Genomic DNA, 24,791 nt, shown 5'->3' with positions numbered 1-24,791 from the left:
CATCATAAAACACTCTCGTATTGGGTAATTTATGATCATAGATATTGAGAGGTCTTCACATTCTTGCTGGTAATCATAATAAATTAATAGCCATGTAATATTGTCATCCATTACAACTACCCGTAGGTTTATACAGATATTCACTACATGTGTATCAGATTACTGAAGATTCATACAGTCCGACCTCTCTTATCCGGCCTCCCCTTATCCGGATCTCTCTATTATCCGGACGCACACTTGCCGAGATTTTTTTTTTTTAAATCTAGTACAGGTACGTGAGGAAATGAGATTTCAATCTAAACTCAATCCTATACATAAACCCACTCTGATTTCCCAACATAAAAATGCATAGTCACCCTACACCAAACATATTTTTAATGAAAATATCTCACCCAAATCACCAAAAGAACTTTAGGAATGATAATTTCCAGTAAATCAGGGTGCAGCGCAAACATTTCATCACGTTTCTCTTTTTGCTTCGCGGGAAAAACAACACATGTCTTGCTAGCTAACTTTAGGCGTCAATACGGACAGCGCCATCTATCATGTTTGAGCCTACAGTCAGTGGAACAATGGCTGACATTGCGAAGCTGCAATACCCGCCGCGATGATCTAATTTTAAAACTTGGTTTCATCGAGTCATTCACTTTCTTTCGAAGTATGCTCGATGTATACCTCAGTCATTTTAGCAGGTAAATTATCCAAGAGTTTTGGCCATCGATCGATCGATTTCAATAAAAAACACTGCCTATAATTTGCACTGACTCTGCATTGAATATTGTCTTTACCGTACGCCCACTACAATAGTGCAGTGTAGCTACCGCCGGTGGCTTGGGGAGGCAGCCGGCAGCGCAGCTGCGTGTATTTAATATTGGGTCTCCCAGTTCCGGATAAATCCCTTATCCGGATTGATGCTGGTCCCAACGTGTCCGGATAAGAGAGGTCGGACTGTACTTGAAGGTGACATTTCAAATCTTTTCCCCTAAAATTTGTTTTTCGTTGCACCCTCCTCCCATCAGTTGGTCTTGTTGAATGAATGTGACTAACTAAGGGTGTGTTTATGCTTCCATTGCAAGGACAGAATCAGCGATTTCAAACGTCGATTCAAAACGGCGATCGTAAACGTGATTCTGGGAGTGCTGTTTATGCTTAACTTTTCAGAGCAAATCATGAGCCTAAATAGGTCAAAACAATGTAGTGAATGAAGGAAATAACTCAGTGTTAGATCATTAAGAGATAAATACCGAAAATGAACACTCCAAACTCACTATCAGCTAGATCTTTAAATGCACTCTTTGTTTATGAAATAGACTGATATTATGTGAACCGGTAGTCAATCCTTCAAGCTCCGTGCTTAAGATTAAACAACTGTGCATATTAAAAAATTGAGAGCTCTTTCTGTAATGAGTTCAGTATGTCCTTCACACACAAAGAGTAGTTAAGGATTGAGTATGAGTGGAAAAGGACAACATTGACTGATTTTTAGGGTCATTGGTCCAAACTATGTACCTCCAGGACCTCCAAAAAAGTGTATGTTCAACAAGTTGTTGGTCATTGAGCTCTTTATTGGCATTGACCATTAAAATACTTTAATCAATATTTTTTCTTTCAGATGAGATCTTGTAGTTATTTTCATAATTGACATTTACGAGTAATTGATGGGACATTATAGAGATGTGGGCTTGTTTCTAAGCCTTGTTGATATTTGTGCCATATGAGATGGTACCTTAGTAGGGTTGGACTTGCATGTGATGATATGTAGGGAAATTGTTTGAAATCTCTTGCAAAGATTGATTAGCGATGTTGGTTAATTAATTGTTGGTTAAAAGATTGATATCTAGGTTAGTTGATGGTATTAAGGGAGTGATGTTGCATAACTCTGTTGATTAAATCAATTTTTGAAAGGTTATAATTTTAATGATTATAATGAATATCTTCTTTTGTTAGCCATTGATTACTTAATTCTGTAATCGACTTAGGCTTTGAACTTTGACCTCCTGATGCTAGGAGGTTAAAACTGAAGATAGTTGAACGGCTCTGTACTTAGTGAATATTTTAAAAGCACTTCACATCATCATTTTAATATATTATTCAAATGACTGTGCAGTAAAAATCTGTTTTGTTATTCATTTTTTCTATCTTTTTTATCTGTCTTTGATATTTGTCCTCTAGGCCAAGCTTTTCTTCCAAGCTATGGTAGCAACATTATGCCTGCTGGTCCCTACAGGAACCCATCTAGAAGCCCTTCAGTTGATAACATCACCAATCATCGATATTCTACGGGTTCAACAGCATCGGCTAGCTCATCAGGCACCTGGTCAAATAGAGGTAAGCCCCCCTCCCCACTCTCGCTCTGGTCCCGCAAACAATTCATCAATAAGATATAATAAAAAATAGTGCATGTAGCTATGGGAAGTGGTATTTTCAATTCAATTTCAATTTATTTTATTTCATTTTCAAGAGAACAAAGTAATGTGGTCAAAATAGTTACAATGAACTTATACAGACAAAATGAAGCATGTACAGTATATGATATTTTATCTATAAGTAAAACTAAAACAAAACAGAGTATTATACAAGCAAAATGTCATAACCGTTATAAAATAAAATTCTGAGAAAATGGAGGGATCCACTACAGAGTAGTGCTTGTATTGCGTGTATTGTGTGGTATATCTAAGGTACAATGGGATTGGGCGAACCAGGCAGATGCCTCTTTCCAGGGGTAGGGGTTGTAACCCCCCTCCCCACCATTAACTATTTAAGAGCTTTATTATAGTGCTTGCTCTGGCATTATATATTGGAAGATGGTGCTCTATGTCAGGATTTGCTCCATGCATGCTTCCTATACATAGACCTCTGGTTTATGGATACAGTGCAAAAAGGACATGGGTCATTGGAATAGGGCATGTGGGAGAACTCAGAAACTTGTAGGGAAAGAGAATAAGAAGATGCCAAAACTTGTTTCTACCAGATTGGGTCTTAGATCAACGGGAATAACCAGGAATTCCTATTTCTAACCACCACAAAGAGGAACAAACAGACTCTACATACTTAAAGTGGCACAATATTTGATTCCTGTGTCCATTGCTCCTTTTATTTTTAAATTACCAAACAAAGGGCCAAGAAGCAGAAATGTCTTGATGAGACAAGGTTTATATACGGTACTTCAAACAATGTTTAAAAATAGATCATGTATAAAGATATTTAGGTTTGATGAAGTAATGCTTTCAAAGGAACTAATATTTATCAGAGCAGCATAGAATATCTTAATATTGAAATGGATTGTATGAATTAAAATCCTGCAAGTTATTGACTTAGTTAATACCAGAGAGCTAGCTCCATGTTAATACTGGTGATATGTCTGCATGACGATGATACTGCACATTCGACAGCAAATAACAGCTAGGTGATAATAGCCAGAACACTTCAAACCACTTTATCTGTCAGGCATTGCACGCTGTTTCCTATACCGGAGATGGTTAGGTTTTTAGAGGAAAAACAACTAATAACAATACCATATGGTGCAGAGGAAGCGATTGCATTCAGATGGGTCTGTGTGTCTGTATTTTCTTCTTTTGCACTTTCTACATATTGGTTCCATCAAATTTGACTTTGTCTGAAATGAAACAAGGAAATCATAAAAAACTTACAGCATGGCTATAAAGCATCAGCTATACCTTCCTTCCTCAAACCTCCTTAGACTAACAGGTGTTTTATCAACATGACACATTTAAACCTGTCGGGTTTGTAATGATTCTCACATGTCAATGGTGGGTGCATTGTGGTCCAGTGATTCCTGTCTTTCCATCAGAGGGTCATGGGTTCAAATCCCAGGTATAAAGTGTTTTCCTTCTGTGAGTAATTCACCGACAATGTTCTCAATGTGTAGCACTCGCCCAACGCATTAGAAGTGAATGGATACCCAGTAGGATTAATAGTTTGAATTTAGTCAGCCAGGGTAATATGACTTGATTTGGAATAGATTGTATGGAGATAAATGCAGATTAGTGTTAATATTATTGTTATAATGGCTTCTAGCTTTGTCTGTTTTTTTTTTTTTGCAAATGACATATCCCTCTGCCCTTGTAGCATGTAATAACATGCTGCCTTGTCATGCTTATGTAGTGTACAAAGCTTCATTTTCTCTCAGTTGGTCCACTAATCTGGTAGGCATGACCTTTATGCTCAATTATACTTCACATCATATTTGCACTGAGCCAATTACCTACAAGGTTTCACTTTCTACAAACTGGATTGCTTTCTTGAATTGGGTCGAGCTAAACCACTCCTGGAGATTGCTTCCTGAGAATTCACATTATAGTGAGCTGGATGTGGATAACTTTCTTGCTGAAGGAAAACATAACATGGCAGAGGTTTGAATCCTCGGCTCTTTGATAGATGAGAGTCGGGAATTACTACACAACGACACGTCTATTATTGTTCTGTCATGCATGCATTGCATGTGTACTGTAATTGTACATTCATGTTGTGCATTGAGATCTTAAGGCTGGATTGACCATCGTTGGCATGCTCTATTGAAATTGTTTTCTTTTCAAAGTTCTTTTGAGTCTGACCAATGTAAATAGAATATATTGAAAGCATTACACAAACTTATCGAACATTCATTATGAATCTTTGTCCTTGTTTGTCACAGAGAGCACAGAGCACTCGACACCTGTTAGAAACAACCAAGGTGGACAACAACAGCAGCAAGGTTATGAGCAAGACTCATCATCATCTCTAGCCCCACCCCACTCTTACCCAGGGGATCCACCAATGTCCCATGGCATGGTAAGTCATTACCCAACCCCACCCCTACCCAGGGGATCCACCAATGTCCCATGGCATGGTAAAACATCATCCAACCCCACCCCTACCCAGGGGATCCACCATTGTCCCATGGCATGGTAAGTCACTACCCCACTCCTCCCCTACCGAGGGGACCCACCATTGTCCCATGGCATGGTAATTCACTACCTGACCCAACAATGCCCCATGTCGTGGTATAAAGTCACTTCCCAACTCCACACCTACCCAGGGGATCCATCGATGTCCCATCTTATGGTAAGTCATTACCCTATCCACCCCTACACAGGGGACCCACCATTGTCCCATGGCATGGTAAGTCACTACCCCACTCCTCCCCTACCCAGGGGATCCTCCCCCCAAAAAAAAGAGGGAATCTAAGGATTTTTTTTGTCATGATTGAGAATAAACTTATGTTTATATATTTTGTTCTAGTTGTTAAAGTATTACTGGTTATCATTGAATGATATCAAAATTGTATCCATTTGAATGTTAATTTTGATATTTCCATTACTGCAGGATCTACCACCACCACCACCCGAGATGTTGCAGCATGGGGTACAATCACCAGGCGTGGTACCTCCTAGTCCTACCTCAAGGATGAACCACTATGGTGTTCCTAATTCACCTCATTACCCTCCACAATCACCTAGTGGTAAGATCACTCATTCCAAATCCAAACAATGTTTGCAACCATCAGACAAGCAGTTATAAGTCTTATCCGAGGGAATTTTATTAAGGGTTATTTATTATGCCTTGGATAGTACAAAAACATTGCTTGCTCATGAAGATGACTTTGTAAATTATTATTTCCGATGTGCTTTTACTATTGGTCCATCTACCGACCCGATGCCTTGGCCGAAAGGTGATAGAAGGGCTTAGTATGAAAAGCACAGAGGGATTGATGATTCCACTCTCCTCCAAGTACAGAGCAGTCCATATTTTGTTTAATATGCCTTATCGCTATCACAAAGATCCATCGTACACTAACCCTAGATTCAAGGGTTACTGGTATCTATTCTAGGACTACTAGGAAACTAAATCCCAAAGAGAAAATCAATCTTATTGGAAAGAGTAAAATGTGAGGAGCAATATATATTGCGTTTCATCTAAATTGGTTATAAAATGAGAGTTATGAAAGTTTTAAAAAGCTTGCAACATTTTCTATAGGGACCTTCAAATTAGCAAAAATGCTCCAAATGACTGATATTGTGGACAACTCTCCATTTGTTTTCTTTACAATTTGTTTCACATTTCCCCCTTTATGTTGAAAATATATATCTGATTATCTCCCCTGACTATGACATATGTGGTATGAATTTAATTTCCCCATGACATATGTTGTGCTCAGAAGGATGCAAGATACAAATTGACAGATAATGGGGGAAAATCTGAGAATGGAGAGTTGTCCACTAATACCTTGTTCAGACTGTCCCCTGTCACCTGGGACATCCCCGGTGGATCCCCTGGTACCCAAGACATCCACTGGAAAATCGACAGTCTGGACGGTCTGGAGGATTGTCCCCCATCTCCCGGTTCTATCCCCTGGGTGTTTCAAAGGAAGAGCGACCTTGGCTCGAAATCCGAGATCGCGCACCTGTTTTAATCATAAGTGCTGTCATGGTACTGTTTTAGTGCTCGGCTAGCTGCAAGTAATTGCATTTCCTGCGTTATCATGTGCGGGCGCACTTTACGTAACCATGCCTATGACCTAGCCCACTCATCCCCCAGTGCCAATCTCCCGGACACCGGGGGATGTATGAACGGTCGGTCGTAAAAAGATAAGATTTCTCTCCCCCTTCTTCCGGGTGATGGGGGACAGTTTGAACGGCTTGTAATTCACACACATTGAAGCATTTTTTTCCACTTTGAGGATCCCCACAGAAAGAACAACAAGACTTTTTAAACATCCATAAACCTCTTATTTCATAACAGATTTTGATTTAACTTGTTTTAAATTGATCCTTTCATTCAATCAATTCAATTCAACATTTATTTCCAAAGGTATAAGCATTAATATATTTCTAAAAGTTCTAATACAATTAGCTTTTGATATGCCTTAGTATTCTTGTCCAGTTTGGTAGCTCCGAATCGGTGGCGCAGGAACATTCTGGAGAGCATTTCATCAACAATTTTCGTCTGACATGGACAACAGTTTCCTATGGTTACCGTTGGATAAAACAGGACTTGTCTGTTAAAAGGTCTGACAAGTCCTTTCATAAAACGCTCCCCTGATCAAATAAATCTTAGGAGGGGAGAACTCATTCTGTACAGAGCATTCTGGCTCCACTGGCTGCTGGGTATCCAACATTCAGAGCTGCCAAGTAGTACTGATTTTTCAGTATTTAGTACTAAAAAGTGAGAAGAATACTTATAGTTTCATGTAAAATACTGATTTCTAAAGTTTCAGTTGTATGTGTGGTCCTATGGTATTTTTTGAAAATACTGATTTCCTCACCGAAATACTGATTTTCAGCTTCAAAAATACGGAAATGTTCCTTTTCAGGTTGGCAGCTCTGAACATTGTATTGCAACTATTCCAGCTTAGTTGGAGAACAAGAACTAACTCCTGTGTTTGTAATATCTGAATTGATCTTAGGCAATGGTGGTTACTACAACCAGTTTCAGTTTCCTGCATCAGCTGGTAGTTCACCTAGTAGACAGCCGTTTAGAAATAAACCCAGCTTTGATGATCCACCATGGCTTCGCAATCATCAACCTAGGAATAGACCTCCAAGTGGTTCAGACTATCCCGAGGACCATACTGCAAATGTAAGCATTTCCTGTCAAAATATGAACAATGTATGCCCTGTACTGTAGAATGTACATCAGTTGCATGATTGATATCGGTTGTAAGTCTATGATTAACCATGAACGAATCAGTTGATCTTGATATCGGTCATAAGACATTATCAACCTTGGAATAGACCTCCAAATGGTTTGGACTATCCTGAGGACCATACTGTAAATGTAAGCATTTTCTTGGAAATAAAGGGTGACCTGTGCCATGTAATATTATAAAGATAATACACTTCTTCAAGAGCATTAGAAAAACCTGCACAAGGTACCTTTTCAACAGTTCTATCATGCCCAAGGTATAGCCAAAGTGGATTTTTTTAACTCTTGAGAAAAATTATGCATATTATGGCCCGTATTCTGAAGTCGGGTTTAACTTAAACTCAGGTTTAAAGTTGTGGTTTAAGTATGGATAGCCAATTGTTACATAAATCACTAATGGTAGAGATATCATATTTCAGCTCATTCAGCTCTCAAATCATGCATAATTGTCTAGGAAGTAGAAATAGATGATTGTCTTCACCATCGATGAATCAGGAAAGAGCACAGTAAACATAAGAAACATACAACTTAATAAAAATTTTGACACTTTTGGCTTCCCATAATTTTAGCACAGAGTTAGACCATGGTCTAAGTTTAACATGACTTCAGAATACGGGCCTATATGTCAGTGATGTGGATGCTTGATATGTTGTAAACCATATCAGGTGGGTGTTTCATACAGCTGTTTGTTAAGTTACGCACGACTTTACGAACGACTGGAACATGTTCTTATGTCCTAAATGAATGACATATGGATGTATCATTTAGCACAAGAAGGGGTCACCGGTCTTGCGTTGAGTCATTGGTTTCTTGCGAACAGCTTTATGAAACACCCACCTGGTCAATAGAACTAGGTTGTGAAAAACAAAGATTACATATGGATGAAAATATTTGACATTCCTAAGGTTTATTTCATGACCATGTGTATCTGTATATTTCTGTGTTTCTTCTTTAAAAATTAAAACAAACTGATCTTGTCTACATCACTCACCCAGAGCTGCCAAGTAGTACTGATTTTCCGTATTTAGTACTGAAAATAGAGAAGAATACTGATGGTTTCATGCAAAATTCTGATTTCTTAAGTTTCAGTTTATGTGTTGTCCTAAGGTATTCCTGTGAAAATACTAATTTCCTCACCAAAATACTGTTTTTCAGCCTTGAAAATACCGAAATGTTCTTGTTCAGGTTGGCAGCTCTGCTCACCACATTTATTCTGTTTTGTCTTTCTAATGACAGGGTCAAGCAATGAGAGGTCATTTAGGCGGAGGAGGAGGAATGATGGGATATCAATCATTACATCATAACAAGTCTATGATGCACACACACCCCGCACATAGTATGGATAACATGCTGGCTTCAGACTTTCATTGCAATGGTATTTACTTTCGTTTTGATATCTTACTAAAATGATTACATAATCAAAACTGTAAATTCCATGGGTTGATGGCAGTGTGATAATGTAAATTGTTCTTAACTCAGTCTAAAGGCCACCACGCACCTTACGACTGTTCGCGATCCGATTTTGAAACAAATCGCATTTTGCTCATTTTCTGAAAATGTGAATGGAACATATTATTTTATTCGAGGTTAAAATCAATTGAAAGAATACTAATATAACAATTTTGAAAGATTGCAAGCTTTTATTTTGGAGTAAAAGTCAAATTAGTTTCAAATCGTAGCCAGTCGTACGACTGCTATGACGTCATTATGACTAGATATTAAATTCGCTTTTATTCTAAGAAGGATGATAGCAAAGTCACAGATTTGAACGTAGGTATTCGTACAATGATATAGAACTTTACACAGTAATATATTCCAAGTCTCAATATTAGCATCAAATTCTACTACATTTTATTCTGAAATCGGGTCGCAGACCAATCGTAAGGCGTGCGGTCGCCTTTACATGGATCAGTCTGTATTCTGAAATTTGGTCTTAAGTGAGGACATGGTCTAACTCTCTGCTAAAATCATTGGAAGATGAAAATGTCCTAATTGTGTCACATGATGAATTTCTCATGTTATTATGGTGAAGGAAATTATTAATTTATTGTTCCCAGACAGTTACATGTATGAATGATGGGAGAGACAGATGAGCTGATATATCGAACCTGGGGGTCGTTTCATAAAGCTACTTTAAGAATGACTGGTGATATTACCATTAAAGTGATTAGTGAAATAATTAGTGATTATTTAGTGTGTAAGAAAGGTTCACCAGTCGTTCTTAACTTACGAACATCGTCATGAGACACCCACCTGGTCGAGATTTTTGTCACAATTGGCTATGTAGTTAAACCACAACTTTAGACGAGAGTTGAACTTTGAACGTGAGTTCAGAATATGTGCCATAATGGATTAAACAAGGGTAGAAATGATGGATACATTCTATAAATATGTGAAATACCAAAAATATGAACATATTTTCATATTATTAACCAATTATACATTCTCAAAGAAGACATATGGAAAATATATACAAGGATGTTGCAGGAAAATATTTGCAATCCATTGCAAATTTTTGTTGCAGTTTTACAAGAAAAATGATCTTATTTTCGCTGTAATAAATCAGTTTATATTTCTTGTTGCAAGAAGCAGATGACCAATCAGTGGCAAGACAATATACTGACAGGATTTTTGACCTTGTATTCTTTAGATTCCCAAAGACCTCATAGTGATGGTATATCTGACTTCCATGTAGATGCCATATCAGCTCAACATGAAGGTATTAAGGTAAGAATATATATCTATCATTGACATTCACTTTAGATATATGTTGATAAAGTCTTTCCTCTCTAGATCTAGATCAATTTTTTTTTTCATTCATTAAAACAAAAAGTGAATAAAAGTAACTAAATAGCAAAGGAGTAAGGCAAAATTCTGAACCCAGGCCCATGCATTTAATAATGAATAATAATAATCCGCATTTATATAGCGTTTTAAACATCGGAACGACGTCTCTAAGCACTTTACAAATACATTATTACCCCGGTCATCAGATCCTTGCATGCCAGCATACAATGTATGCACCTTCTCCACTCCCTGGGGAGCATTCCAACAATGCTAGACATACTACATAGGCTTTCGCATCCTAACGGATACCCATTTAACACCTGGTTGGAGAGTGGCAAATTGTGGATTGACGCCTTGCCAAAGGATGCTAGACCATATTGGGATTCAAACACACAACCATCTGATTACAAGGCAAGAGTCATAGTTCAGCTTTGAAATAAATGTTTTCATTTCTTCGTGATTTCAGGATGCAGATAGAATATACGAGTGGTTAAGGAGGCAGAGGTTAATGGAGTACACCAACAACTTCACCAGGTCTGGATATGACATGCCAACCATAGCCAAGATGACCCCAGAGGTAAGCATATCAACAGGTGCTCGACAGACAAAAAAACTTTCACCTTCAATTGTTGCTTTATTCCATCCACTAATCTATACCACAAAAAAGCTTCATCCTCTTTGAAAAGTGTTGGAAAGCTGTGGATATGAATTTATGTATGAATTTCCTTTGGTGGGGCATTCTTTTTAAATGCTGACACTATAAAGATGATGTAAATTGTTTCTTTGTAAAAAAAAATGTTACAGAAAACATTGAAATTGTATTATGTAGCATAGTCAAAGTTTTAGTAAAGACTCTATTAACTTAACATGGGAGAAATTGATATTTTGTACGCCGAAATTATGACTAATCAACCTGAATGACATCATCATTACGTTTGTATGACTTCCTCAAAATATGGTTTGTCTTGAGCTGAGGTTATCATCACATCAGTCATCATAATCAGCTATCATTATCAGGTGTTTCAGAGAACCACAAAGTGTGTCTGGAAACATGCCAGGTGGTTGGCACCAAGCAAGATATAAAGGTTTATCAGATTTGGGGCCCGTTGCAGAGAGAGTTACGTTTAAACACAAGCAAGTCCAAAATGCGCTGTTGATTGGTTAAAAATCAAGTTGTGTATGATTTTTAGAGTTGTGATTGATTGCAACTCTTTCTGCAACTGGCTCCTGTTTTATCAGGTCTACTAACTTAAACTTAGGAAAACATTGATGTATTGCAAGAGTGATTCTTGTTCAGGATTGCAGAACATGGATGTCATTAATTACATGGGTGGTTTAAGTTGTGGAACCTCCAGGGGCCCGATGTATAAAATTTTTTACCTGAGAAAACTTGGTTGTTTTTACCAGAGTTTTTGCCCTGTGCTAAAGTCAATGGCAGAAATCAGACTAACCTTAGTTTTCAGTTTTTACCAGAGTTTTCTCAGGTAAAAAGTTTTATGCAACTGGTCCCAGATTTTACACATTGGTTAATAAAGCATTGTGTAACCCTATCTAAACTTGCCTATTTCAGACCAGGACATACGGCGGGGGGATGTCAATTTGACCCCCCCCCACCGTCAGATCACGGCCGCTGATCGCACGATCACAGCTAAAATTTGCACACACGTAGAGCTGGATGTAAACTACAAGACTGTGTAGTAAAATTTTCAAAAAATCAATTGTTTATATTTTTATTAATTAGTTATGCAAATAAGCGTATGAAATTTGCCCTAAATTTGGTTGTGTGTGTGTTTTTCTGCCTTTAACTCAAATTATGTAGCTAGTAGAATTTCTAACAAATATCTACAAATATGTATTATATATATTTTTGAATTCATATTGATTTCTTTGTTGTTGATGTTTTTTTCTGATGAACTTTGTTGGGTAACTGTTTGTGATCATCAATAGCATAAAATAAATCCATTTAAACCAACAAAAGTGAAAATAATCATACAAGTATGATTTTTGGTTGAAAAACACAATTTGCATTAACTTTGTACACGGAATCACGTTTTTGAGTAATTTCGGGTCTGACATGCTCTTACAAAAGGTTGCGTAATTTTGGAATCATGTACCCTGGCATCGTAAATTTGGTCTCAAAATATGTGCAAGACTTGAAAGTAAAAGTAAAAAGTCAGCGAGCGGTGTGGTAAAAAATTGTGCACGATGGCGTAGTGACGAAATTTGTCAAAATGACCCCCTCCCCTGTTTAAGAAGGTTTAAAGGGTAAATTGCTACTTGTTCTAAGACCACTTCGTCTACTCTGTTTGGTCTCTTCCCGCGTGGTCTAGTCCTACATCATCTACTTTCAGTTTGTTTACTAACCATTCAAGGTCTAATTGCCATTTAGCCCATTGTGCCTAATTTCCAGTTTATCGGCTATCCCGGTATCCCCATTTGTCTAATATCTGCAATTATAAGTATATGTAGTGGAAAATAGACCACTTAGGCATTAGACTATGATAGTGAGACCAAGTAATGGTTGAACCAAACGACAATTAGATCAAATGGATAGTAGATGAATTGGGGTTAGCCATGATGGTGTTAGATGATCTGAGAATTAGACCATCCGCTAGTAGACCAAGTGGGGTTAGCCATGATGGTGTTAGACGATCTGAGAATTAGACCATCTGCTAGTAGACCAAGTGGGGTTAGCCATGATGGTGTTAGACGATCTGAGAATTAGACCATCCGCTAGTAGACCAAGTGGGGTTAGCCATGATGGTGTTAGACGATCTGAGAATTAGACCATCCGCTAGTAGACCAAGTGGGGTTAGCCATGATGGTGTTAGACGATCTGAGAATTAGACCATCTGCTAGTAGACCAAGTGGGGTTAGCCATGATGATGTAATAGATTATCTGAGAATTAGACCATCCGCTAGTAGACCAAGTGGGTTTAGCCATGATGATGTTAGATGATCTGAGAATTAGACCATCTGCTAATAGACCAAGTGGGTTTAGCCATGATGATGTTAGATGATCTGAGAATTAGACCATCTGCTAATAGACCAAGTGGGTTTAGCCATGATGATGTTAGATGATCTGAGAATTAGACCATCTGCTAATAGACCAAGTGGACACACAAACACCGTTCTCATTACGCTTTCTAAAACTGGTTTAATGGAAACCAGTCAGGAAACAAGTTTGGAAGATCGCTTTGTTAGAGTTCCCACTTGATCACACGAAAGTGGTTTTCTAGATCACTTCATGTTAAACGGTCTTGTAGCTATGGAAACGCTCTCAGTGGGGTGACGCGTTCCGCCAAAATTTGAAACCGCAGTGTAATCATTCTACACCTGTCATGTAGAGTAGCGTGCTCAAAATCAAGAAGATCACTTCCTGAAGAACGGTTGTGTCCCCACTGACGCTAAAACCAGTTTAACGAGGCAAAGCTATCTTGAAAACTACATAGCGAGGTGGTATTATGAACTGGTTTGGAAGATTGCTTCGACCATTTTCATTACACGTTAAACTAGTTTCTACTAAACTAGTTTCCACTAAACTAGTTTCCACTAAACTAGTTTCCACTAAACAAGTTTTAGGAAGGTAGTGGGAACGGTGTCATATTGACACCTAAAATTGACCTGTCTCTTGATTGAGGTTGAAACCTAATAAACTGATTATTATTTTATTATTTGTTTTGGCGTCACCTGTGCCTGGGAGGCGAAAAGCGAACTGAATCACTGTGACCCGCAGGTCTCTCCTCCCGATATAACTGATTGGGGGGAATGCAGGTGGACCACTACACCGGGGTTTCCCCCTACTCTTATACGAATAGTGCAGTGGGTTCTTAACGTGCAAAGGTGGTGACTCTCCTCTACACGGGGCCTCCATTTAACATCCTATCCGAGGGACGGAGTGTTTTCCATTGTAACATAGCCTGCATCTATGAAACATGGGAGAGACGTTTACACACAACGCTGATACCTAATGAATTGATGTCTTATTGATATTGCAGGATCTGACAGCGATCGGTATCACCAAACCCAGTCACAGGAAACGGATAACAGCAATGATTGCACAGATGAGAGAATCGGATCCAGTACCAGCATATATACCAGTAAGGCTTGTCATGAATAATAATAATAATACTTATATAGTACATAATAAACTGACAGTTTCTCTATGCGCTTTACAATAAAGGTACAAACAAATAAAATAGACTTGTGAATTACAGAATTACTTAATATTTAAACTTACAATTATTACCTATAGAATAAATATCTATACTTATCTTACCTATAAAATAGATATCTATACTTATCTTACCTATAAAACAGATATCTATATGAAGATATCTTATATCTTACCTTTAAAACAAATATCTATATGAAGATATCTTATATCTTACCTTTAAAACAGATATCTATATGAAGACATCTTATATCTTACCTTTAAAACAGATATCTATATGAAGATATCTTATATCTTACCTTTAAAACAGATATCTATATGAAGGTATCTTATATCTTACCTATAAAACAGATATCTAAATGAAGATATCTTATATCTTTCCTATAAAACAGATATCTAAATGAAGATATCTTAAAACTTACCTATAAAACAGATATCTATATGCAGGTATCTTAAATCTTACCTATAAAACCGATATCTATATGAAGATATCTTAGATCTTACCTATAAAACAGATATCTGTATGGAGATATCTGTTCAAGGGGAAGTGAACTGACCCAATACTGTTTGTGGTCTCTCATTAATTGTGTGTTACAAATATGTGGTTTGAAGTGGGATGAGCCATCTCTCCAGTGGGTCTAGTTTACAAGACTACACTGCTTAGACTTGCATTATGGGTAATGAACCTGGCCAGACATGATTAGTTGAGGACTTGAGATGGTGCTATTGGGGCTATTTGTTGGTATCTGCTTTAACCCTAACTAGGCTGGGGGTGGTGGGGGAGAGGCTCAAGATTTTGTGCAATATTTTTGCAACATGAAAAACTCCTGCCTTGATTTTGGGAGTAAAATTTTCCTTCCAAGTCTCCCCTATCTTTTAATAAAAAATTGACAATCTGAATTAAAATCCAAGAGTTTCCAGTTTTGTGTTCAGTTGAGTGCAACTTACAAACAGCTTTATGAAACACCCCCCCCCCTTCCCTGGATACATGATTCCTGCTTTAAAATTTACATCTGACCAATGTATGAAATCATGAGAAAATTATCAAAGAGTTCGACATTGTTTGTAATGAGTAAGACTATGACCCAGACTAATCTACCAATGCTCTTTACAGTACAGAGTTGTGGCGAGTTCAAATATCAAACTGAATTATGCTTGTGATTCTACTGGTTGAGGTTGAGATGGTGTGGCTAGGATTTTTATGTGACTAACTGACGTAGAATCTTGGAAATTCCTTTATTTCAATTGGGATTTTCATAATCATGGATGAAATGAACTTATTTTTTTTATACCACAGGGCGATGTTGGGACATGGCTGAGACTACTAGATCTTAGTCAGTACCATAATACCTTGATGACTAATAGCTATGGAGTTATAGATGAAGTCTTTCATATCACTTGGGAAGATCTTCAGGACATTGGCATTGATAAGCTAGGTATGTATCTTCCTACAATGATCTCATCCTTGAGAGAATGTACCATGAACATTTCAAAGTCGTGTTGATAAAATGAAACTGGTAAATTTTCTTGGGGGTGGAAAAGGGCCTCTTTGTTAGGTGAAATAGATAGGCCTATATTAAACCAATTCATTCATTCGTTCGTTCGTTCGTTTGTTCGTTCATTCATGCATGCTTCATTCATTCATTCATTCATTCATTCATTCAATCAATCAATCATTCAATCAATCAATCCTTCCTTCCTTCCTTTATAATTTCTGCTAGATCTTATTTAGGGCAGGAAAAGATCACTAGTTGGACATTGTGTCCAATCGCTTCATGGAATGGCCCCTGGAGTGATTTTGTACACTCAAAACAAATGTAATAGTCATAGTTGACTACATGGTGCATTACTATCGAGCACTTAGAGCCACCTGATGAAATAAGTGTTAAGCACAAAATGATTTGAAAAAAAAAAAGCTTACAAAGCTTGGTGTGTCTATAAGAAAGGTAACGATATTCCTTTTCCTGCTTTTATTTTCTTCCTAGGTCACCAGAAGAAAATCATGCTTGCTGTTAAGAGGTTAAAGGACTTGAAGAAAAAAGGTTGGGTACCCGGTCATCAACTCAACAGTGACTCCGGTGGCAGTGGATCACCGCAATCCTCGGTGGATGGCATCACTCCACTTCCTGCAGGATTGCACTTACCTCTCCAGGAGAGAGCATCACCACAGTCACCGCAGCAGGAGTTTGTGAACCCACCCCTTGCTAGGAAACATTCAGGAGTTCAGAGCAGTCGTGAGAGTTTAAGTAGTGATATCAGCAACAGGTCAGCAGGCTCATCATCACAGGACACGACAACACCACAGGACCCACACCCACCCATCATGCATCTGAGGCATCCTAAGCATCATGCAGATGCAAGTTATGTACCAGCGACTGCAACAATGAATGTTGGTGATGATGGGAAACGTACTCCTTCCCCGAAAGATACGCCAACATCAGAACCAAAGAATGCTAAAGAAGGACATTATGGTTCGTTTTCAACCTTCAAGCAACCAAATGCCAATACAACACAGACATTGCCAGTACAAAAAGGACCTCAGGGTATTGATAAATTAATTGGTATCCATAAGAGAGAGCAAAGTAATAGAGACTCTATCGAGAGCGCATCAAGTTTTGGGTCAGGGTCTGGGTCTGGTTCAGGGGATCATTCTTCACTGGGTTCAAAGAAATCGTTACCCCCTGCACCACCAAGAAGGACTAACTCAATGATAACGACCGTCCCTGACCCTGAGAAACTAAGAACCGCTACAATAGGTAGGAAAAAGTCCATGAAACCTTTCCACGATAGGGAGTCTGCAGTTGCTGCTGGAATGGCCAGGCATCCAGAGATTACATCAGGGTTTGCGACTATCAAAAGAACTCCATCAAGAAAAACTGATACATTGAAGAGAATGCAAAGATCACAATCTCATGATAGTGAGCCCTTGTCGGCCATCATCAGTCGATCGTCGGAAGTCATTTTTAAACCCCCTGCAGCGCCCTCTGTTCCAAAAGTGACACCAGACATGAGATCTGGAGTCGGACAACCCGGACCACGTGCGGCACCTTCTGATGGACAGGAAGATGCCAATAATAGAAGGATGGAAGCTGAAGAGATAAATGCAATGCAAAGAGGAATGCAAGCTCCAAATCAAATGATGAATGCAGTTATTCCTCCAGTTGAAAGGACTTCCCCAAACCAAATTCAGCATCAGGAAACACATAGTCAACTGGTGAATGAAAATCCCCAGCAAGCTCAAAGAACTCATTCTCCAAAGCATGTCCATCAACAACAAATCCTTAATCAGAATCAAATGATGAATTTTCCTCAACCACAGGTCCAAAGAAATAATTCCCCGAAGCATGTCCAACAACAGCAAATTATTAATCAGATGCAAAATCAAATGATGAGTGCAAATCAACCACAGGTTCAAAGAACGACTTCTCCCAAGGATGCGCAATATCAACAAGCTCAAGATAGGATGAGTAATGAAATGAAAAGTGCTAATCCACCACAGGTTGAAATGAATATTTCTCAAGTTCAAAGGACTTCTCCTAAACATAACCACAATCAAGTAGGGCGCAAGAATTCTAATTCATCCTTGTCTATGCAAGGTGGTATTCAAACACCTTTCATGAGTCCTCAACAGGACACCGCAGTTCACCTTCAAAATGCCCATAATCACCACGTACAAGTACAGCAAGAATCTAGACAAGAGGTTTCACAACCCCAGAATATGAATGCCATGCAAGATCACCCAATTTACTCAACTATAAATGTACCTCAGTCCCCTAGGAAAACCATTGAGCAACCAAAGAATTACCTTGTATCTGATCCAAACCATCCGAGTAATCAAAAGCCTGTTGGAACACAAGCTATACAACAAGCACAGAATATTCTGTCTGAAGCAATAGAATCTCAACAGGCCTCTACTTTCCCAAATGGAAGCTACCCACATTCCAAATTACATTTACGCAATGAGGGTATACTTGACCTACCCAACACGAATACTGGCATATGGGATCAAGGTCGCTCTTTACCCGAAAGCCACACCAAGTCTTTGTCAAGAAACAGGGCAGCAGAGATAGAGAGGAGTTTACAGATTGAGAAACAAGCAAACAGTTACAGCTTTGTGATGCCTCCTCCTTCTACAGCAACTGTATTAGATTCTGGGAGGAGAGCATCCGCAGCATCTGCTGTGTCTGCGACTAGCAGCGAAAATAGTAGCAATAGTTCTGATAGCAGTGGTCAACCTCGAAGACCAGGCAGTGCAGAAGTGCTTTGGAAGAAACAGTCCCAAGCAGATGACAGTACACCAGTATTACAACCTGTTCTTTCAAATCCTCTACAAGGAATATGGAGACCTAGGTCGAGACATCAAAATCGAAACTCAAATACTGAAATTGACGAGGATTTGACAACAGACATCTCATCATCTTCTAAAGGATCCTCTTCCTCCAAAGGTTCAGAGGAAGATTCACCCATCAAGACGCAAGCAACGTTTTTGCAGCTGAAGAAACAGTTTTTGAATACTGACTCTCAACCATTGAATTATCAAACTTTGAAAAGACCTCCAAAGAAACCAGAACCTCTTGCCCCAGAATTCAGATCAAGATCAAGATCGTTTACAGAGCAAGATGAGTATAATCAGTCACCAGTCAGCAAATATGCTCCTTTTAGCTTTGAAACCATGAATCGTAATATGAATGCAAATTCTGTAGAAGATGAATCCTCCTCTCCCAGAGTATATGAAGAAATTGAGGATCGGCCTATGTCTTCCTTTAATAGATCAAGTCCTCTTACATCACCAAGACATTCAACAGTGAGCCAACCACAGCAACCTAAGCCAGTTCCTATCCCTGTGGTTCCAGTCTCTGTTCCTCAGCAACATCATCAACAAATTCCTCATATGCATAATCCATCTGTCCCTGCAATTGGGTCAGTCCCTCCTCCACCAGTTGGTCCACCTCCGGCTGTGCCAGTATTACCCAAATCTGCACCTCCAGTTACACCAGAGGTTCAAACACAAGTACAGGTTTCCAATGCATCTCCTGCTAAGATACCTACTCCTATATCACCTACCCTTCCACCCCCACCACCAATATCTCCAATAGGACCAGCTGAAATGTCATCGGCACCATCACCACCCATGCCACCACCACCAGCACCCATTGCATTTGTACCTCCTGCACCACCAGTAGTACCATCGGTCTCTCATTCAACCCCTCCTCCTGCCCCTCCACCTGCCCCTCCGCCACCAACAAACATGCAGCTGACAAACATAATGCAGAGCAAGAAAGCATCTGCATTAGAACCAGTCAACGGGAAACTAAGTAGCAGTGCACCCAAGAAGATGATGGGTGATGTAGGTGGTGGTGTTGATATGATGGCTGAACTTAAGCTACGGCAGAAGAAAAGACAGAAGGTACCTGTAGTATCGGAGAGCTGGGAATCAAACTCGGACACTATTAAACGTAAACCAGCTTCTCCGAATGAATTGGTTAATGAAGAGGTAGCCGTACATTCTAGCGACTTAAAAGAGTTTCCACCTCCTCCACCGGAACTTACTTCATCACCACCTTCTGTAGAAGTGAAGAAAAGGGCTGTCCCACCAGTAGTCCTGCCAAAGACAAAATCTCCCCCAAAACCTTCCAGACCACAGGAGACGCCAACCCCTGCATCAACAAGTACGCAATCCCCAAGACTTATCCCAATAGAGGAACCAACAAGTAGACTTGTTCCTATCAAGTCTCCTAATAGCAGACTTGTCCCTATTGAAGACCCTAAAGATGTAGACATTTTCTCATCTGACATGGATAAGTTGGAGGATCAAGATGAGGTGGTGGACTCTGATAGCAGTGAGAGTAGCGATACACTTGATACTGGTCTTACTGGTTTTGAAAATGAAAACACGGACACTATCAAGAAACAGCCAATGAGACTTAGCCCTAAGAGACCGACTTCAGGAGAGACTGGCTCTTTTGGTGCAGAGATCATCACTGCTTCTGTGCCTCCATTCTCTGTTGATAGATCTGCTTCTTCTGCTTCTAATCATCCAGCCACCAAGAATTACATGCCAATTGAAGATGCTGCTGCAGATGCAGACTCTCTAGGTGAAGGTGAGTTGTCTTAAGAGCAACAGAAACACAGTCAAGTAGTTTTACGCCACAATACCACTAGTTTGTACATCACTTCCTTAAAACTATGTCGAGGAATATTCCTCATACATGAATTGTCTATTAATAAGATACTTGACGCTAATGAAAAATAATTTGGAATACATTCAAAAGCAAGGATCATGTGTTGACATCCCTGTCTTCCTCATCGAATTACAAGGAAACATTCATCCAAGTTGTGATACAAATTTGTATTTAGAAATGGCTAGAAATCTTTCATCCTTGAGGTAAAGATTGGTTTTAAAGTGGCATCTGCTATGTTTGAAAGGTTACGGTCATGTACATATTCGACAAAAAATTTAATCTCGCTTCCTTTCCATCTTGTTGCGTCTCCAGCTACCCTGAAGCTTGAAGAGATCTTAAGAAGCATGGCAATGGAGGATCCCCTTGGTCAACTCCAGGATGATGACTGGACTCCCCCACCGGCTCCAGTACTCAAACTTCCCCAAACATCTCCTTCACTCCCATCACCGCCACTACCACCACCACCACCACCACCACCTCCATCGTCAGAGCCAGAACCCAACAACAGGTAGGATGACCACACCCATTCCAGATCCCCATCCACTTAGCTTATAAGCTAGGCGGAGGCTGTAGCTTTTGTCTTTGCCTTCACGCCTCTGATGCTGTTACGCGATGCGTCAACAATACGTCTGATGTGGAAGACTAAAAACCGTGGCTGCTTCGCCACTGCCTCTACACTTTCGTTTTGTGTTAGTTGTTTTCCTTCTGGTAGGAAGTAATTCCTCAAGAAGCTGTGTGCGCTGTGAACACCTAGCTTAGCTGAGTAATAGAGGAGCTCCTTGAGCACCTAGCAAGGTGGATACGTGCTCAATATAAATACCCTATATTATTATTATTTACTTTTATTAAGAATGTCCACTAGCAGTTATTCAATACAAAACTTTGCACCAAATCCGTGCCTTCCAATGGTCTTCAGATGTATTGCTAACATTTTCTTTAACAGCAGAGACAAAAGCTGCAGCCTCTGTCTAGCGTATATGCTACTATAGTATGATGGTTTTTCAGCTGAGCTTTCATGATTTCTAATCTCCACTTTCTTGCCTCTCCATTCTGTTTCTACCTCTATTTACTGTAGTCCCTTTCTAGGACTTCACACATGGTTGTACCGTAAACCACTTCCACGATTGTTCATACCACCATGTAAACCTTTAAACATTAGATATCATGGTTTCACTATGTTCAGTGAATGTTACTGTACTAGATCTATTTCTACTATGGTATAGTGACCTTTAGTTGGTTTTACATCATATCAAATCAGTATTACTGCAATTGCTTTAATTTATCTTTCAAGAAAAGTATGACATAGAAATTATGATTTTTTTTTTTCTATTACAGCGAGGAACCAGCAGAGGAAAGCAAAGAGGTTTTCAATGACATTGAATCCATGTTTGCTAATCTAGCTCTGGATTTGGATAGCATGATGGGCTAGAAGATGTTAGATCTATCTTAAGGTAACCTTCAACTCATCTGTCAAGGTCACCTATCTGCCAAGGTCACCTATCATCTGTCAAGGTCACCGATCAATGCTATGAAAACCTGATAAGCTGGTTCTGGATTTATATATCTCCTGGTCCTGTAGGGGGTTCCAACTCCATCTATGATCTTTAGGTCACATATCTCAGACCAGAGGATTGAGGATGTGACATATAGGAAGCATATGAACTGTTATTGATCTTGAGGACATGAAGTTGGGTGTCTTCAGTAAAGGACCTTTCTACTTTTGCCATTGTCATATTTTGCAGAGAACCAAAAGTCTGGGTCAAAAGAAAAGTAGAGCCTGAGTAATATACTACATGGGCTTAGATTCTTGCAGTGGAGAACTGATGGAGAATGAAAGATCAAACCCTCATAAACACGTTCCTAAATTGATTGAACGAATGTTAGGTGATACAGAATCGGAACTTAGATCATCATTTGTGAACCTGTGAGTGGATCTTGTGGTCCTACTAGTACCATATTTTCCATTCAAGTTACAGTGAATGTGCTATTGTCAAATGCTGAAAAGTGAGTGGAAAACGCTCTCAAACAGATGTTTTAATATTCTGTATATAAACTTGAACATCATCATTTACATTATCTTGTACCATTCACACTGCAGGGAATTTGATTTATTTAATCATTCACATTGAAAATAAAAAAATCTGTGAGTGTGATAAGAGTGAAAAAAGATGTGCAGTGAATTCTACATATGTGTCAAATATTTTCCCCAAGTCAAAGTATATTTTCATACCTGGTGGGTGTTTCATAAAGCTATTCGTAAGATACGAATGACTTTACGCACGACTGGTGATCCTTTCTCATGCCAAGTGATATATCCCTATATAATTGATTTATGACCCAAGATCATGTTCCAGTCATGCGTAAAGTCATTCGTGACTTTACGAACAGCTTTATGAAACGCCCACCAGAATGTGAAAATGTGTACTTCCCTCTTCAAAGTTGAAATTAATTCAAATCAAGAAGAATTCTGTGGACTCATGAGATTTGACAAGGGCAGGCTCACCTGAATTTTTAAAATCATGTGATTAACCATGTAATACTTACTGTATATCTCAACAAATGTCAACAATTTATACTTCATAATCGAATCCATTGATATAACTGACTAAGCCTGTGAAGGCCGCCGCACACCTTTCGACTGTTAGCGATCCGATTTTGGAACAAATCGCATTTTGCTCATTTTCTGAAAATGTGAATGGAACATATAATCGTATTTGAGGTTAAAATTAATTGAAAGAATACTAATATAATTATTTTGAAAGATTGCAAGCCTTTATTTTGGAGTAAAGGCCGAATTAGTTTCAAATCGTAGCCAATCGTACGACTGCTATGACGTCATTGCAACTAGATATTAAATTTGCTTTTATTCTAAGAAAGATGATGGAATAGTCACGGATTTGAACATAGGTATTCGTACGATGATTTAGAACAGTACACAGTAAGATAATCCATGTCTCAATATTAAAGTGATTGGTTAACATTGGTTTGACTTTAAAAAAATCTGAGCTAGAAGGTCACACTTGTCACCTGTGCCTGTGATATGTTACAAAAATGAAGCCCAGAAAAATTGCATTCGAAAATGATTATTTAGTGCTTCAAAAATTGAAATATAAAGTGACCGGAAACACCATCTTAATTTCATCCCATACACTTATGTGTACTATTTAGGGGTCTATAAGACGCCTATTTAAAAAATCGGGGTTTGCCTTGTAGTTTTAGCTTTTTATTCTCAATAATGGTTGTTTTCAGGGTTTATTAGTTCAAATACATGCATTTGTACACATGTTTCACCTTGGTTTGAGAATTTTTCAAACCGGCTGCTCACAAAGTTAAACAATACCTTTAACTTCGAATTCTACTACGTTTTATTCTAAAATCGGATCGTGAGCAGTCATAAGGTGCGCGGAGGCCTTTAGATGTCCTGTCAGATTGTAACAATGGGGTTTATAATCAGTTGTAACTGATACACGTTACTTTCATGGTAAACCCATGAAGAAGGTTATCAGACCTATGTGTACATAATGACTATATATGCCTATTAATTATACAAGAAAAAAAGGACCTTAAAGATTAGCATAGTTGATGATTATGGTACACTGTTTCTTGTTAAATATTAGATTACAACCAGGGGGCTGTTTTATAAAGCTGATCGTAAGTTAAGAGCGACTTCAAGAATGACTGGTGATCCTTTCTTGTAATGTTCACTGTTGATTATTTAGAGCATAATAAAGGGTCACCAGTCATTCTTCAAGTAGCTCTTAACTTACAAACAGCTTTATGAAACACCCACCAAACTTACCTAGATAAGATATGCAACAAAATAAATAAATACCAAACTATTTTTTTGTTATTTTGAAATTTTACAGGTTTGATGTCTAAGCACTGCTTGGTTTTGAGATGTGAAACGTCTATGCATGAAAATATGATTGTTTATAAATGAAACATTGCATGTCATTGTTTTTTAAATTTTATTTGTAGTTTGACTAAAAAATGTGCTTCTGCTC

The 24,791-nt window shown here is 38.7% G+C and overlaps 1 protein-coding gene across 4 annotated transcripts in view; it reads left to right on the top strand.

Moving 5' to 3' along the window:
* LOC121422843 (SH3 domain-containing protein C23A1.17-like) overlaps window positions 1–22,950 on the top strand; it is a 125,641-nt gene extending 102,691 nt beyond the window's left edge. For 3 of the 4 annotated variants that reach the window (XM_041618054.1, XM_041618055.1, XM_041618056.1), the window contains 12 exons: window positions 2,173–2,328; window positions 4,655–4,791; window positions 5,326–5,461; window positions 7,406–7,578; window positions 8,881–9,019; window positions 10,295–10,371; window positions 10,898–11,008; window positions 14,430–14,531; window positions 15,903–16,041; window positions 16,591–20,706; window positions 21,100–21,295; window positions 22,123–22,950. In XM_041618054.1, the coding sequence (XP_041473988.1) occupies window positions 2,173–2,328; window positions 4,655–4,791; window positions 5,326–5,461; window positions 7,406–7,578; window positions 8,881–9,019; window positions 10,295–10,371; window positions 10,898–11,008; window positions 14,430–14,531; window positions 15,903–16,041; window positions 16,591–20,706; window positions 21,100–21,295; window positions 22,123–22,216 (5,576 nt within the window). In that variant the 3' untranslated portion in view covers window positions 22,217–22,950. Of the gene's footprint in view, window positions 1–2,172; window positions 2,329–4,654; window positions 4,792–4,815; window positions 4,850–5,325; window positions 5,462–7,405; window positions 7,579–8,880; window positions 9,020–10,294; window positions 10,372–10,897; window positions 11,009–14,429; window positions 14,532–15,902; window positions 16,042–16,590; window positions 20,707–21,099; window positions 21,296–22,122 lie in introns of those variants that run through there. The other variant, XM_041618057.1, reaches the window with a different exon arrangement.
* Window positions 22,951–24,791: the final 1,841 nt, after the last annotated feature.

This window comes from Lytechinus variegatus, chromosome 10, assembly GCF_018143015.1.
Source record: "Lytechinus variegatus isolate NC3 chromosome 10, Lvar_3.0, whole genome shotgun sequence".
NCBI lineage: Eukaryota > Metazoa > Echinodermata > Echinoidea > Temnopleuroida > Toxopneustidae > Lytechinus > Lytechinus variegatus.
This window is presented reverse-complemented; position numbering and strand designations above follow the sequence as displayed.